Source organism: Zymoseptoria tritici, chromosome 1 (assembly GCF_000219625.1).
Source record: "Zymoseptoria tritici IPO323 chromosome 1, whole genome shotgun sequence".
Lineage (NCBI taxonomy): Eukaryota > Fungi > Ascomycota > Dothideomycetes > Mycosphaerellales > Mycosphaerellaceae > Zymoseptoria > Zymoseptoria tritici.
The window spans coordinates 2,364,692-2,379,808 of record NC_018218.1 but is presented as its reverse complement, the minus strand read 5'-3'; the positions used below and the strand labels follow the sequence as shown (position 1 = coordinate 2,379,808).

General features: G+C 53.4%; 6 protein-coding genes across 6 annotated transcripts; 2 read left to right on the top strand and 4 right to left on the bottom strand.

Moving 5' to 3' along the window:
* Positions 1 to 397: 397 nt before the first annotated feature.
* On the bottom strand, positions 398 to 1,735 carry MYCGRDRAFT_65854 (uncharacterized protein; the record flags this gene model as incomplete). Its single annotated transcript, XM_003856155.1, has 2 exons — positions 398 to 1,353; positions 1,412 to 1,735. 2 exons carry the CDS (start codon positions 1,624 to 1,626, stop codon positions 543 to 545), a joined length of 1,026 nt encoding a protein of 341 aa, XP_003856203.1.
* Positions 1,736 to 2,029: 294 nt separating this feature from the next.
* On the top strand, positions 2,030 to 2,338 carry MYCGRDRAFT_29486 (uncharacterized protein; the record flags this gene model as incomplete). Its single annotated transcript, XM_003857400.1, has 2 exons — positions 2,030 to 2,171; positions 2,235 to 2,338. Coding segments are annotated over 2 exons (246 nt in total), but the record flags the coding sequence as incomplete, so codon positions are not given.
* A 2,450-nt stretch (positions 2,339 to 4,788) lies between these two features.
* On the bottom strand, positions 4,789 to 6,547 carry ERG9 (ERG9, squalene synthase; the record flags this gene model as incomplete). The annotated part of the gene is made up of 2 exons (XM_003856154.1): positions 4,789 to 5,160; positions 5,211 to 6,547. 2 exons carry the CDS (start codon positions 6,510 to 6,512, stop codon positions 4,990 to 4,992), a joined length of 1,473 nt encoding a protein of 490 aa, XP_003856202.1.
* Positions 6,548 to 6,971: 424 nt separating this feature from the next.
* MYCGRDRAFT_65848 (uncharacterized protein) lies at positions 6,972 to 10,502 on the bottom strand (the record flags this gene model as incomplete). The annotated part of the gene is made up of 1 exon (XM_003856153.1): positions 6,972 to 10,502. The coding sequence occupies one exon, from the start codon at positions 10,500 to 10,502 to the stop codon at positions 6,972 to 6,974; it is 3,531 nt and encodes a 1,176-aa protein (XP_003856201.1).
* Positions 10,503 to 10,806: 304 nt separating this feature from the next.
* On the top strand, positions 10,807 to 12,699 carry MYCGRDRAFT_52792 (uncharacterized protein; the record flags this gene model as incomplete). Its single annotated transcript, XM_003857401.1, has 2 exons — positions 10,807 to 11,137; positions 11,200 to 12,699. The coding sequence occupies 2 exons, from the start codon at positions 11,086 to 11,088 to the stop codon at positions 12,609 to 12,611; spliced, it is 1,464 nt and encodes a 487-aa protein (XP_003857449.1).
* An 83-nt stretch (positions 12,700 to 12,782) lies between these two features.
* MYCGRDRAFT_32913 (uncharacterized protein) lies at positions 12,783 to 13,226 on the bottom strand (the record flags this gene model as incomplete). The annotated part of the gene is made up of 2 exons (XM_003856152.1): positions 12,783 to 12,954; positions 13,012 to 13,226. The coding sequence occupies 2 exons, from the start codon at positions 13,224 to 13,226 to the stop codon at positions 12,783 to 12,785; spliced, it is 387 nt and encodes a 128-aa protein (XP_003856200.1).
* Between the last annotated feature and the right edge of the window lie 1,891 nt (positions 13,227 to 15,117).

Here is a 15,117-nt window from a genome sequence, read left to right as displayed (position 1 = left end):
ATGATAAAATCTCTGCCTCACTCCAGGACTCACCTTTCACCTGCGTCCAGACCTTCTCTTACGGGGATCAGTCGATCAATCCATGTGCACCTCATTTCCTATTCTTTCTAATCTCGTCTTTGACTTTGTGGGTGAAAAGTTTGCTCGCAAAGCTACCCTGTACTCAATTCTAGCGTCCTAGCGTCCTACCCTGCTGGCAAAAGCACAAGTAGTCGCCGGTACAGTGGGTTGAGATGTATGACAAGTGAACACAGAGGCCTCATCGGGTCCTCACCGGGTCCTTACCTTATCTCGTGCGTTGCGACACAAGTGTCTCATCCCACCAGCATGCACATCTACCAAGCCGCGTGATATAACTAGGGACAGATGTACCTGCGCAGGTGCGCGAAATAGCAAGCATCAGCCGAATCGAGGCGTACGGGCTTTGGACGTTGGGAGCCACCTGATATTAGCGCTCTCATTGCACTGTACATGGAAAGATGATTGCGCCTACGCTTTTCGATCGCAGACAACACCAACTGACCGAGACGTTATCGTATGCCCTACTTGGGATCCTTCTCGATCAAGTTCTCGCCGGGTTGCACTCTTTGGGCCCATTCAGTCCAGCTGCCATCGTAGATTCGTCTGCTTCCATCGCCATAGCCTGCCTCAATCAGTGCCGCATCGATGACTGTAGCAGTGACTCCCGTGCCGCAGCTCGACACGATTGGCTTCGTAGGGTCGACACCTTTCTGCTCGAAGATCTTGCGCAATTCGCCCGGTGGGAGGAAAGCCTTGGTCTTAGGGTCCAGCAGCGAAGGTACAGGAACCGATGTGCTTCCTGGAATACGGCCAGAGGACAGACCAGGTCGTGGTTCCGGATCTTTGCCGCGCCATCGTCCCTCGGATCGAGCATCCAAGATCTGTACCTCCTCATGTCCTTCCTTGTTGAAGTCCTGAGCAAGCTCCTTGACTTCTTCGAAAGCGATGACTCTACTCTTGTCCAGCTCTGGTGTTGGGTAATTGGTCTTTTCAAACTCTTGAGGCTCGCCTTGCTCTGTTGGATAACCCTGCTCAACCCATGCCTTGTAATTGTTGAGGATGTGCACCGAATCGTGGCCGAACACTCTGAACGTCCAGGCTACTCGTGGAGCTGAGAAGATTCCCAGCTCGGCCGTATCGTACACTACGACGGTATCGTCTCGCTTGATACCCAGATTGATCATGGCATTCTGGAAAACCTCTGGGCTCGGCAGCATATGAGGGTACGGACTGGATGTATCGGCGATTTTGTCGAGGTCGAAGAATCGAGCTTTGCGGATATGGCCTTCTTTGAATACTTGTATACCAGTCCGCTTGTCTGGGTCGTTTGGTCTGAGACGAGGAGCTGGTTCAGTACGAGCTGCGGACTCCGACAATATGCGCTACTCACAAGAACCACGACCCGCATACTGGGATTGTTCTGGGTGCTGTGGAGAGTCGCGACGGTGCATTGGCTTCCAGAGCTTTACTCAACTCCGCCGGCGTGACGAAGTACGAGCTGAACGAACGCTCGCTGTACTCCATCCTCGTACGGGTCGTAAAGGCACACTTTCGGAAAGTCGATTGAGCGAGAAACGGTTGGCGACGGAGGATCCTGGCAGCCATGGTATTCGTCGCGGGTATCAGGTCGATGCTACTGTCGAGCTTCCATCGCGGTGATGGCAAGCTATATCAGTGTCAGAAAGAGGGGAACTGGCGGTATTCAAGTAGCAAAGACGAGCTCCCCCGGGGCATTGTTGGTCGGAGTGAGATGTAACAAGCATCAAGCGGGGTGGAGAATGAATAGTTCTAGCGTAATTCGGCTCGAACTGCCGAAAGTCTATTCCACGCGGCGCGTCTTCCAATTCCTTCACATGGGCGACTATAACTACTGCTTCTTTGACTTCATGTCACAAAACATCGCGATACATCTCCCGTTTTGGACAATTCGATATACCTCCCTAGGACTTCGACTGAGCATGCCCAGCGTCTTAACTCAACACAGGACTACCGATGAGAATCAGCAATCATGAAGATGACCATCAAGCACTACCATGCAGTGGCCGAGTGGAAGTGGGATCACTCGTCCGATGAAGACAAATGCAGCATCTGCAGCACCGAGCTGGAGGGGACTTGCGGATGTCACTTTCCCGGCAACGATTGTCCAATCAGTAAGATCTTGCATCCTCACGATCCAGTCTCTCACGTGTCGAGGTACTGACCCTACTTTACAGCCATCGGACAGTGCACACACATCTTTCACATGCACTGCATCGACAACTGGCTGGGCTCTTCGGCATCGCAGGGCCGCTGTCCGCTCTGTCGTCAGGTCTTCCAGCAGGCTGTCGCTGCTGTTTCGAGCGGGACCGCGGCGACACCCAACAACGGCAGGGGCACGGCTGTCGCTGCCACTACGACGACTTTAACCACGACACCTTTAACTCAAGGGCCTGCCGCGACTCCGACTCCGACTACTGGGGCGGGTCTGAGGACCTAGGCTCAGCTCTGGACGACCAGTGCTGCGATTTGACTGCAAGGCACTCCGCAGACAGTACCCAAAGCTCCACGGTCCAAATGACTGTAGTGTACGACCACTGGACCAAATACATGCTCGGCACACTCGAGTGGCTTGCTTTATGGGGATGCATACGGATTGTGAGTTAGCGTGTGATCGATCTGGCAAAGTCTCTTGCTGACCTTGCGAAAGTTATTTTGCCGACGAATGAATGATTGCATGAGATACGAAGACATACCTCTGTACGAATACGTTTGAGCTCGCGCGTTCCAGGACACTCTGTGCTTGCGGTTTTGACACCATGTGAAAGTGGAGACTTCGGGCGGAGTGGAGATACAGGCCAAAGCGTACTTTCTTGGTGTTGCCAGTACTTTTACACTTGCCCGCCTACCGATGCGTCCTCCTACCAAGTCAGGACGAGGACGATAGAGAGCTGAACGATACGCATTGTCGATAGTTTTGTCTTGTAGGTTGGTAGTGTCGGTGTTTTCCCGTCGTTACAACTGTGGAGAGGACGTGCAGCATGTCATATATTTCATAAGAGTACAGAGGACAAAGAAAAGGTGTCATCGACTAAAAGCAGGGGACTGCTTGTAGAGTACAGACTGTAGACTGTCAATACGGAAACTAATGCTCACGCCGACAACTCAATCGACTTCGGGCAAGCATCGATGATTTCTCGAAGATGCGTTGATCCGGAGCTGGGGGGTCTTCAGGGGACAGGCATTACTTCTTGCTTTTGGTCCAGAATCACGAGGCATTGCATCCCCCTTGCCAACAGGGGATGTCTCGATATCGAGGCGAGCGAGCATGATCTGAGCTCTGCCACGGTCGTTGCCATTGTCAATCCCAAGGCGTGACCTCCCTCGTCTCATAATATGCCGGCGCACCTCCATATCCCTGACCTCCACACTGCTCATCGGCATCCTGCCCTTCTCGCCGCCCGTCCGACCTCCCAACAACAGTCGACCGCTCTTCTTCCCTTCTCCTCGTCCTTCCTCGTCGCTCAGTCATGTCGATATCCCGAAAATCTGACCTCCGCGAAGACATGGAGACTTGTGAGATGGAGTCTTCTGGCATGACTTCAGAAAACGGATCTCGCGAACGTTTGCCCTTGTGCGAATATTGCGTCAAGGCCTTTGATTCGCCATTGTAGTTCGAGCCTGTGGTAGGCTGTGCATATCGGTACTGATCGATTGGCCCTTGCCTCGTTCTGCGGCTTCGGATGGATACCGTACTTCCTGGACCAGGGTAGCCGATCATCTTCAATGGTTGTTGACATGTCACCGTTGAGGCCGAAGTGTTACTGCCTGCATACGAGACTAGGTACGCCGTTGACTGAGGATTGAGATTCGGAGCACGGTATGACGTGTACTGGCTTCCTCCAGCGATGCTCCGTCGTGAAGGTCTCGTTGTGTTTTGTAGACTTAGAGCGGCGAAGTCTTCCAGCGCTTGATCGATTGCTAGATCTGATGGCGCAGGCCGAAAATTCGCCTCGGAGTAGCTGATCCAGAAGCGAGAGCGATCGGATGGTCGTTCGCCGCTGAGGGAGTATGAGAGGGATGAATACATTGGGCAGAGTGCCAAGAGTTGCTGGGTCTGTGTTTTTGGAGTCAAGACTTGTGAATCTTGCGGACGTTTGAAGAAAAGGTATTGAGATATTGAAATTTTGATCAGCTCGCGGAGAGACTACCTACTTACCCTCCCGATATATCAACAGAGCTCTGGAGCTCTCCGAGGCAGACTTGCTGTAGCTGTAGCTGCAATTCGATTCGTGTCAAGAAGGCAACCTGCCAGCGAGCACATGTGTAGCGCGCTATCCGCTAATCAGTGTGATGTGATACAAGCAGGGCGAGCAATAGCATGGCCGTGACGTTGCCAAGCCGTGTTCCGAGCTCCGGCCTGCGTCCTCTCGAAGGAGGCTGAAGGATTCTTGTGGAGGCAATCCGGCTCGCACCAGCTCTTAAGCGCCCGCTCGCTAACACCTGGTCAAGAGGAATTGCGTCCACCGGTTCACATGCTTCCTTTGACCAATGTACGAAATGATACTGGTCGGTTTTGTCTGCACGTCCACCCGAAGCATTGCCTTCGAAGTCCGAAGCTCGCACTGCTTGAGTGGCCTCAACCAGAAAAGGGAGCGAGGCAGTCTTTTGGGGATTCTTCTAGCACTTCTAAAAGCGGCACAACGTCAACCATGAGAAAGGTAGCATTGCAATTTGACAATCCGTGCGTTGTGATCATTGACGATCGATCTTGGAATGGGAAAGTGGATAGGGAACGGAAGAATCGAAGAGGTAGTGTGGAGCTACATGATTAGTGAGCCTCGCCCGCGGTCTCAGAAGTTTTGCCTTCAGATGCGCAAGGCTGAACGCAGATCCAACGCCGTGAACTCGTGCCGTCAAACCGACGACATGCAGCCAAATTAGTAGCGCCGCTTAGCTGATGAAATACTGTACAAGTCGATTCGGGAGCGCCTACAATTCGCCACGACTGGCATGCACGCTTGCACTCGCTGCGGCACTCTTGCCTGATTCGATTGCTTGCGATGCGGCGCTTGACAACTCCGAAGGTTTGCTCATCATGCTGTACTTCAGAGACTGTAGCGCGAGGTCAAATCGGGCGCCGAATAGCCATGCAATTCCGATCTGGAAAGTGTTAGCGAGATCATGAGCACAAGTTCAGCAATCAGACTGACCATAGAAACAGCGATGATGGCCAATGTCGCACCAACGGCAAGCATAAGGTACATCATGTCCTTTTTGGCCTCTGCCTCCTCTGCCTTTGTCGCCGCCTCTGCTTCGAGACGTGCTTGGTTGTTGCCGGCTGGTGGAGTCTGACTGGGGAAGATGCCTTCAATGAACTTTTCAATCTTCGCGCACGCAACGCTGATTTCGAGGAAATTCGGGTCACTGGGCTTGTTCTTCTTGTGAATCTTTCGTGCGTATTTTCGGAAGATCTCACAGACCAGTTGTAAGTTTTGCGTTGACTGGGTCATGAGCTCGCAAGCTGAGCCCTTGGTGATCTTGACGTTGCGGTCGAAGATTGTGGGATTCTGAAAACAGAGTTCGAGTGTGGCCATGGCCATGGATTGTGGGATGGCGACGAAGTTGAAGACGGACTGCTCCTTGATTCCTGCCATGTAGAAAAGGCACTCGTCCGCCTTCTTCAACGCATTGAGCACCATTTCACTACTGCATTGCAATGCCTTTTCTCGATTTTGAGGCTCGAAGAGATCGTTGAACTTCTCGACGTGCTTTGACCAGATCTCCTTGGGCCAGAAATACCGTTTGTCGTCGTGGTCCTCCCTGATGTCGCGAATGATGTTGGTCTGTTGCAGTAATTGACCCATGGACTCCATCAACTCTGGCCTTTGCAGAAGCGCAGGATTGGCAAGCTTCGCCTCGACGAACAACCGCGTGAGCCCTTCTCCGACAAGGCCAGCCACATAGTGGCAGTACAGCTCGTAGTCCTTGATCGTCTGCACACCGTTGGCCAGGTGATCCGCGTTTTTGGCGTAATCAGCCATGCCATTGCCCATGCGCTTTGTGATATCCTTAATGATGGCCCGATACGCATCTTTGCACTTATTGAATTCCCTCGTCACACAGTCAAACTTGACCAGCAGCTCGCGATCCTTTTCGTTCGGGCCGTTGCCGTCAAAATTCCATGCCTCATCTTCAATGTGGTTGTGAAAGTCGCGTAGCAATGGCTCTTTCGCCGCGATGCTGATGGTCATGTCATCCTCGACCGTGTCCAGTCCGCGAAGGATGAGGTAGAAAAGGCATACGGGTACGAGGAGCTCGGGATGAAGCTCTTGGATGACGGCGGCAAAGGATCGGCTTGTGAGTTGCAGGAATCGGAAGCATTCTTTGAGGTCGTGCGACTCTTTGCTCTCGTCACGCTCGTGTACGGGGTTATGCCATACTTTCCATTGGATGATGGCGCGAAGTTCTGAAACGTGGACAAGGTAGTAGGCGATGCTCGAGGCTGAAGGCATTTTTCCGGATGGTTGTTTTGTCGACGAGGGAATCCAACTGGGGAAGTCAGGGACTGCTGCTCGAGAGTGCCGACAATACAGCGCGATTGCCTTCAGACGAAGTTGTTGTCAAATGTGTCGGCGGCTGGGTGTTTTTGAGTGCGCAATGGACTTGATCGGGCGGCCGGAGGTGAGAAGCAAATGGAAGCAATTGTAAGGGTGTGGTCACCACCCGCAGAATGAGACGATTTCCCCAAAAGGGACGGACGTGTAATTGCCGAAGATCATGCGGCTTTGACATCAATAAGGTACCCCGACCTTCTTACCAGGTACACAGTAATCAATTTCTCATCGGCGCCTGAGCGTGGCCATTATTACGTTGAATGTTCACCTAATCATACTACCGCAGAGGACTGCTCTCAGTTTCTGTACAAAGCGATCCGACTTGGGCTGTGTGGCCACCTCCATCTCCGACTGCCTCTAATCGCTCCCTCGACTCCTTAACATCCTCCTTCCGGTCCCAGGCCCAACACTTGCGCTGAGATTAATATTCTCCTTCTCCATCTCGGCCGTCAACCCTCCCGCGACCGTCTTCCTCGAAGTCCTCTGCTTCATAGGCAGCCTGCTTGCACCATCCGACTGACTCATCGCATGACCGTTAGCACTGTGACTTTTGAACAAGGGAGGGGCAGATAGCTTGCAACTCTCATCTCCCGTTTCAACACTCGGATCGCCAGCGGCGACAGTTGCGAGTCCTGTAGCAGCCACGTTAACGTCTAGTTCGCGCAGACTGCTGGCATTGATACTTGCGATTGCAGGACGTGGGATGGGTACGGGGAAGGCTAGCGATGGCGGACTGTCGGCGAAGACATTCGGCTTGGTAGGACTCAAAAGCAGCTTCGTTGGGCTACTCTTGGACTTCGAGGGAGAGCGCCGTTGCGGCGATCTTTGGAGTGATTCCGCGGTCGGGACGCCTCGCATTCTGTCGAGGAGAGTCTCGTGACTTTCTGTTCGTGGAAGCACTGTCGGATAGGTGTATTGCATTCGGGCTGGCGTTTCACCTGTGGCGGAGTACTCTGCGATCTCTGCCGCGCTCATAGCACTGCGCAGGTTGTGGAGTGGCTGTCGGACATCGCCATTGGCGCCGAGTGCCGGCAGCGTCCGGGTCAAAGCATCCGCGCGTTCTTGCATATCATTACCCAGACTCTGAGTTCTGCTGTAGGATGTGTCAAAGTGCTCGCCGATGTTGCGGTAGCTTGCTTGGACATTGCTGGCGAGCTGTCCAAGGCTGGCCGAGTGGGCGTCGTGATGCTCTTCATTCTGCGACTGCACCCGAGAAACAATCTCGTCCAGTGCAACGAGCTGGCTGTCCATTTGCGCCATCTGATCGTCGACAATGCGGACGGTCTCGCCATGCACTGCGGTTGTCGTCTCCGCAATCTTGTTGGTGTAGTGGTTTGCACTGGTCCAGTCTGCCTTGAGCTTGTTCTTAATGGCCTCACGAGCTTTCACCGATGCAGCAATCATGCTCTGTCCGCTAACGGACCAGTCGTCCATACCGTTGCCATATGTTTGTTGTGCAATGCGGTAGTCGTCCTGCGAGGTCTTTATTCGCTTGTTCGCGCACTCCAGATATCCAGCCATACGAGCTTCCTGTGCAGCAGCAGAATTGTTGACTAGTGATGCGATCTGGGAGAGGAGAGCTTCTCTTTCTTTGGCCGCTGTTTCCTTTTCATTCTGAACGGCTTCAGACAGATGGGTGTGCGATGATTGACCGGCTTCCACGAACGTGTCGCTAGCTTCGACAATCTGCTGTCGTAGCCGCTGAGCTTCCGATTGCTGTTCGTTCATGCGTCGAATGAGGTCTTCAAACAGAGTCTTGAACTCGCGTCCCAGTGACACGTAGGAATCCTCCAGCTGGCTGTGAAAGGCATCCAGTTCGGAAGCGATCCCAGCGCTGATTCGCTGCGCCGCAGCAGAGAGGTCATTCAGGCCTACTCCCACTTTCTGCTTGACATCCTCACGCAGTGTTCCTATTTCTTCCAACACTCCATTCATGTCGTCCTTGGCCTTGCTCGTCTGAGCGTTCACCTCCGACTTCGACACCTCAAAAGCAGTCGCTTTGTCTCTCAAAAAGTCTTGAGAAGACTTCAACTCATTCAGCTCATCCGCAACAAATGACTGCATGCGACCTGAAAGCGCAGCAATCAAGCCTTCTTGTTGACTTCGCAGGAGATCGATTCGTTCTTCCACGCTCAGTGTTGCGGTGGCGACCCGATCCTGGGAATCAGCCCATCGAGTTCTGTTGATGCTCTGCAGGTCCGAGCGCCTCTTCAATTTGGAGTGCAACTTGTCCACGTGGTTTGTGGTCGTCTCCAGGGTGCTCAGTAGATCTCCTCCTAGCCCTGCAAGCTTCTCCTCGGTTTCGGCGTGTGCTTTGCGCAATTGTGTCTCCTCGGCCAGACTTTGTTTTGCGTGCTCCAATACGATCTCCGTTCTTGCCAATACATCCTTTGTACCCTCGAGCGTCAATCTCGTTTGCTCGTTGTCCTTTTTCATGGTCTGGAAGTTGCTCGTGACAATGAAGAGCTCCTGGACTTTATTCCGTAAATTCGATTCCATGGTCTCGATTTTATCTCTCTGCTCCTCGCTCAATATCCTGCGCGACTCGGACTCAGTGGTGAGGTCTTCGTAGGCCTCGGCTGAGAGATATACACCATTCCGTTGTCGAGTGGCAATAAGCTCCGACTTCAGCTTCTCGATTTCGGCCGTAAACTCCCTAAGCAGTGTGTTCTTGGAGACCATTTGGTTTACTTGTGGTTTATTTCGGATGTTCTTCGCTCTGAATGCATAGTCCAGCGTACTGATGGTCTCTTCCAGATTGCTCTTCGCGGGAGACACTGTTGCGATGATGCATGTTTTCGTCCGGCCTCCGAGGGAATCCTGTAATAGACGAGTGAGTTTCGACTCCCGGTATGGGATGTGACTACTCTTTTCAACAAGTGCGTTGATCACGCGTCCGAGTGTCAGCAGTGATTTGTTGATCAAGCCAGCCTCCGTCGCTCGCTTATTCTCCGCTCCCGATCGTTGGATGTTCTCCGATCCAGCCAGATCAACCAGGTTGAGCTTTCCAGCACACACAAAATCTTCTCCGCCCTCCGAGGTCTTCTTGATGTAGACTGTGATTGTGAACACTGTATGCGATCGAGAAGACAGATCGTTGCACTTGGTCGCTGCAACTTGCCGCTTGTGGCTGCCATCTCTTAGCAGCTTGAGACCCTTCGCCGCGCTTTTGATGTGGCTTTCCTCCATGCCTTGAACAAGTGTAGTCGTTCGTCCGCCTTTGTTCGCTTCGTCGAAGATCTTGAGCTTGGTATGGTCATCCACCGACAAGAGATCACGTAGCTCTTCGTTGTACAACTCAATAAACGAGCACTTGACGCTGTGCTCGCATTTCTCCGCGCCATCCTCTCCAAGGCGGTCAAAAAGCGTGTGCAAAACGCGAGGTATGATTCCGGCAGCCTCGGGTATGGGCAAAGTATCGGTGATATCACCGGACATGGTATATGTCTTTCCCGTTCCAGTCTGTCCATACGCGAAAATTGTGCAGTTGAAGCCATTGATGACCTCGTCGAGAATTGGAGACACGACCTCATCGAACAGCATTCCCTGGTCGGCAGCCGGCGAAAAGACTTTGTCGAATTGGTAGCATTTGTTGCTGAGCGCACTTGGTCCCATGGACAGGTCCACCTTCTTTCCCTTGATCCCATCGGTAGAGACGACAACTCCACTGTTTTCCTTCACTTCTCGGTCGCTTCGGCCACGGCATCGCACAACGACGTTGATATTCGTCTCCTCCAAGGCTTCGGGCACGATCTCTGCAGGCGCCTTACGCTTGGGAGTACGCGCCTTGGAGGATGCGATACTTTCTGCCGGTGATGCTCGTCCAGTTAATGTAGGCGTGGCAGTCTGCGCTCGATTGGGGCCCGGACGGGGAGCTGGTGGTCGCATTGTCGGTACTCGTCGCGGTACGTTGCCGCTGGAGCTGGGCGTCCGCTGAAGAGGACGTGCTGCCATTTGGAAGGTGACGAAGGTATTGTATATAGAAGATTCAGAAGAGGCGTCGTCGCAATGCAGCGAGTAAGGTAAATAAACAACACGGCCGGACGGAGCTGTCTCCGGATAGGCGCTCTGATCTTGCTCCGCCTCGAGCTTAGTTCTATCGGTTGGTTGATCGACCTGCGTCACAGCTGTTCCTCAGCTACCTCTTACTTGCTTACCTCACTCTCTTCTTGTTCATAGTACGTCCTTTTGAAACTGAGGTGAGCATCATCACCTAAACTTGACATTCACCTGAAAGCCCTTTGGAGACCTTGTTGGGAAAACCACAACAAGTCCGACAACACACCGACCACGACCAACAAACCTGCATCGTTGGCGATCTTGTGCGTGATGGAGTCCACATGACCTGTGGACGAGGAAGCATGCGGGCAACAATGAAGCAACCCGCTCCTTGATTACACATTCGCCTTACTGAGTGGTAACTTCTACTTTCATCGCCTTCACATCGGCTTGTTCTCGCCCGCCTTTCCCTATGGCGTCAGACCTCATGCCAGTGGTCCCCGGTCAAGCACTGGGCTTCATCAGTAAGTCGACGGGACTCAGTTATCGAGTCGTGTGTAGAGCACACACGTTAACAACAGTCCAGCCTTGGGTTCGTCACTCCAGGAGGTCCTCTCCACAATCAAAGAGGACAAGGTGACGTATCCGTCCATCGACATCAGCTTCTCGCAGTCCAAGCCACTCGCCGCTCCGGTCATAGTCAGTCTGCCAGAAAATGGCATCCGGTTACGATTCGACGGGAGTGATCAACGCCTCAGGTTGATCGAAGTGCTGGACTTCACAAGAGCCCAGCTTGGATACAAGGGAAGCGAGATCGCGAAAAAGCAGGATGAAGGGAGGGCATCTTTCAAGAGAATATACCAGCTGTTCGGCGCCTCATATCCGGGCGAATACATACCACCTCCCACATCGAGTCGATACGGAACGTATGTCCTATCCTGGCCTGGTGTTGCCTTCAACTTTCCTTTGCAACATTCCGCATGGGCTCCTGAAAAGGACCATGTGTCCATGCTAGGGTCGCAGGCTGCACAACCGGCTACGCACATGGCACTATTCGAAGGCAATAGCTGGACTGAAGCACGCGGAGAATTGTTCGTCAAGGAGCCATCTGGTCCGCGGACTGCTGCGATCATGAGTCAGCCTCGTGATGCTCTTCCTGCAGAGCTCGATCTTGCTTCTATCCCGGGTTCTGGTAGAATAGTCTTTGTTCGACGTCCACCAGCACTGTCATTTGAGCTCGTCATAGGCCAGACAACTCCCCAAGATCTATTGACCGAGCTCGGGCCGCCAGATGCCACGCACAAGCGCGACACTGCTGTTGCAGCCGAGCCGCCTATCCACGATCGGAGACGAAGCAGTAATGCTCGATCTCTTGGCAATGGATACCATACGACACCTCCGTCTAGTCTATCATCTACTGGAACGGATACCTTTGATACCGACTTCGATTCAGGCGACGCAGAGGATGACTCCGCTGAGCGGGCGGGACGAGAAGTGTTCTGGTGCTATTTCAGCCATGGTTTGGATATCCTCGTGGGCCCTCCGACCGACACAACTCACTCGGAAGACCCCGAATTCCCTCCAACCCCCGTCGCCGCGAGTGCCAATCTCGTGGTATTGAAAGTGACCCTCCACGGTAACATACCCGGAAGCTATTCCTTCAACCGCCATCGTCGTCTACGATGGGCTCTCGAACTTCGCGGCGCTAGCACAACCCTCACTTCCGAACACATATTCGACGACATCAAGCCTGATCTTCTCCAGGCGTTCCACGGCATTTGGCCGGACAACGAGATGTCGCGAGGTCGAGTCGTGAATCGCACGTGGGGAGGAAGTCCGACGGACAGCAGCTTCTTCCTGCCGGATGCAGACGAAGATCTCGTGGAGTCCGGAGGTGGCAGCGAGTCGTGGCTTGGTAATACGAAGCTGTATTCGTTTCCTGGTTTGACGTTCGAGGTGTCTAGTAATGGCGCCATATCGGCGTTGACGGTTTCTTGAGAGCGTTGAATTGAAGAATCTTAGAACCTTGAGGTTTGGAACTGGTTATGGAGACAGATTAGATCAATGAATCATGCTCTTCTACGCGCCATTCTGCTGCCTCGTTGAAAACATTGTAGGCGATGCAGTTGTGCAGCTTCAGCTTCGCCTTCAGCCCAATCTCAGCCAAAATCATGCAGAATCACCATCTATCAATGCCTTCAGCTTCTGCTGATCCAGGATCTCACCCTCCACTAGCCTTCCCACTTCGCGCAATCCTCCATTCTCTTTCTCAAACTTGACCAAGGTAGGCACACTGCTCACCACCCATTTTTGCCTGAAGACATTCATCGGATCTCTCCACCTAGCAGTCGAGAATCAGCACACAATTCTGCTTCAAGTTCAGTTGAGGGCATCCTACTCAGGCCGCTGTCCCACCTCAACAAACGCCAGATCCTGACTATCCGCTGAAGAAAACTCCTTCTGTAGGACCGGCAGCGCAGCTCGCACGTCTGGACACCAGGATTGTCCTGTTGAGGGTTCATTCGAGGCGATGAATGCCAGGAACAGGGTGTCCTTTGGAGTTTCCAACGACGCCGGAGAGGTGGGGAGGGTGAAGTCGGTTATGATTGGCATTTTCACGGCTGCGAAGGTGTGCTTGTTGTTGTTGTTGTAAAGAGGCAGAGTCGGGATGGTGAGATTTGCTAGCTCGTCGATACTTCGGCGTTACTGGACGCCTGGTTCCAGGTTGCATTGGAGTATGGTGTCTCGTTGCTCTTGAGCTTAACAAGGATCAGGTTTCTGGATGATGGTAGCATCGAGGAGGCAAACTTTTGGTTCATAAGTAGAGATACTTGCTAATCATGCAGTCGAACAGGTATGCTTCCCTTCCCTTGCCTTTCACCGGGGTATTTCTCATCAAGACAGAAACAGGCCTCCGATCAGGTGATAAACCTTGCACATTCCGATCCGCCATTGAACCTTTCCCATCACTCATAACTCCCGAACGCCGTCCTTCACATCGGATTGAACCTGTGCTTATGCTCTCACCTTCAAACAACAATCACCTCCATCGTGATAGCTCCGAACGGTTCCTCTTGCCCGAGCTTCAGCATATTCCTCGTCCCGAGCGTGAGCGCATGCAGGAATCCCTGCGCAGCGACTACGTTGCTGTTGCTGTTCTTCGGCAGCAGTTCTTCGAAGTCGATGGTGCCGAACGATGCGCCATCCTCGCCGACCTCTTCGGCCACCCTGCGGCGACTGTCGTCGAGATCTTCGATAGCACTTCGCACAAAGTCGAGGAAATTGGCGCTTTCGCCCACCAGTGTTGCACGCTGCCACTGAGACTGTGCTGCGGTCTGGGTATCTACTTGCGCTGCCGGGCCGAAGAGTTCAAATTCCTCGTCGCCCGTCATGCCGGTGATGTCGTTTCCATCATCAGCTCCGAGCAATTGAAAGTCGTCGCCTTCGGCGCCCACCGCCCCACGACCTATGAGCGGCGATGCAGAAGTGAGCCGACTACCGCGCCGTCCCATGCTGTTCAATTGCATGCCGAAGCCACCGGCCATCGAAGTGGAGGTCGGCTGTTGGTTGTTGGATGGCCGCCGGGATCCAGCACTCTGGTTCCAGGGCAGGAGACTCGAAATGTGACGTTCGTCCAGGGGCGTCGGGGCTTCACGCCCTTGCTCAATTGTGTCATCTCCGTAGTCCATGATCATCATGTCGTCTTCCATACCACGACCAAGCTCGTCCGATGACGGCCCTGTGCGAGATCGTACACGGCGCCCAGCTTCAGAATGAGAGTCCTCATCATCTCTTGCACGCTTCTGACCGCTTGAAAGCAGATCGACGCCGGTGAAGGCTTGTAGAAGGCGAGCGCCGGAGAACAGATCCAGTGGTCCGCGCATTCCCTGGCCAAGGAGGTTGCCGGCACCGAGCATCCACTGTTCGGCGTTCTTCTTTGCAATGGCCGCCAATTTTGGACCCTGCTTGCGAACGGCTGCTTCGCGCATGCTCTCTAGATATGTGTCACTCCAGTGAGCAAGCACTCTGTTGCCGAGCACAGTTTGGTTGTCGATGGCGATGACTCGCGGTGGTGCTTTGTGTTTCCGACGTAATGGAGCAGTTGCTGTCTCTGAGCTTGTCGTATGTTGGACATGGACTTGGCCATCGTTCGGCTGCCCGCCAATGACTGGGTCGAAGTCGTCTTGAATCGGCATGAAGCCGTCATCGTCGGGCAGGTTTGGCTTTGAACGATTAGCACATGATTGAGTGAAGTGATGGCCCCACTACTGGACTTACCAGATCGTTCCCAAGTCGATCACTGTGCTGCTGGCTCCCATGGACAGACGGCTGACCACGGTCAATCTGCCTCGCAGGACTCTGCGGCTGTTGCACGCCTCCAAGGTCATCATCGAAGCTCATTGTGCCGTCGTTGTTCACTGTCCACATCGGCTCATCATCCAACAGTTGTGCCGGCTGAGTAGATCGAATCTTCGATCCACGTCCCGAGTCGCCCGTGATACCG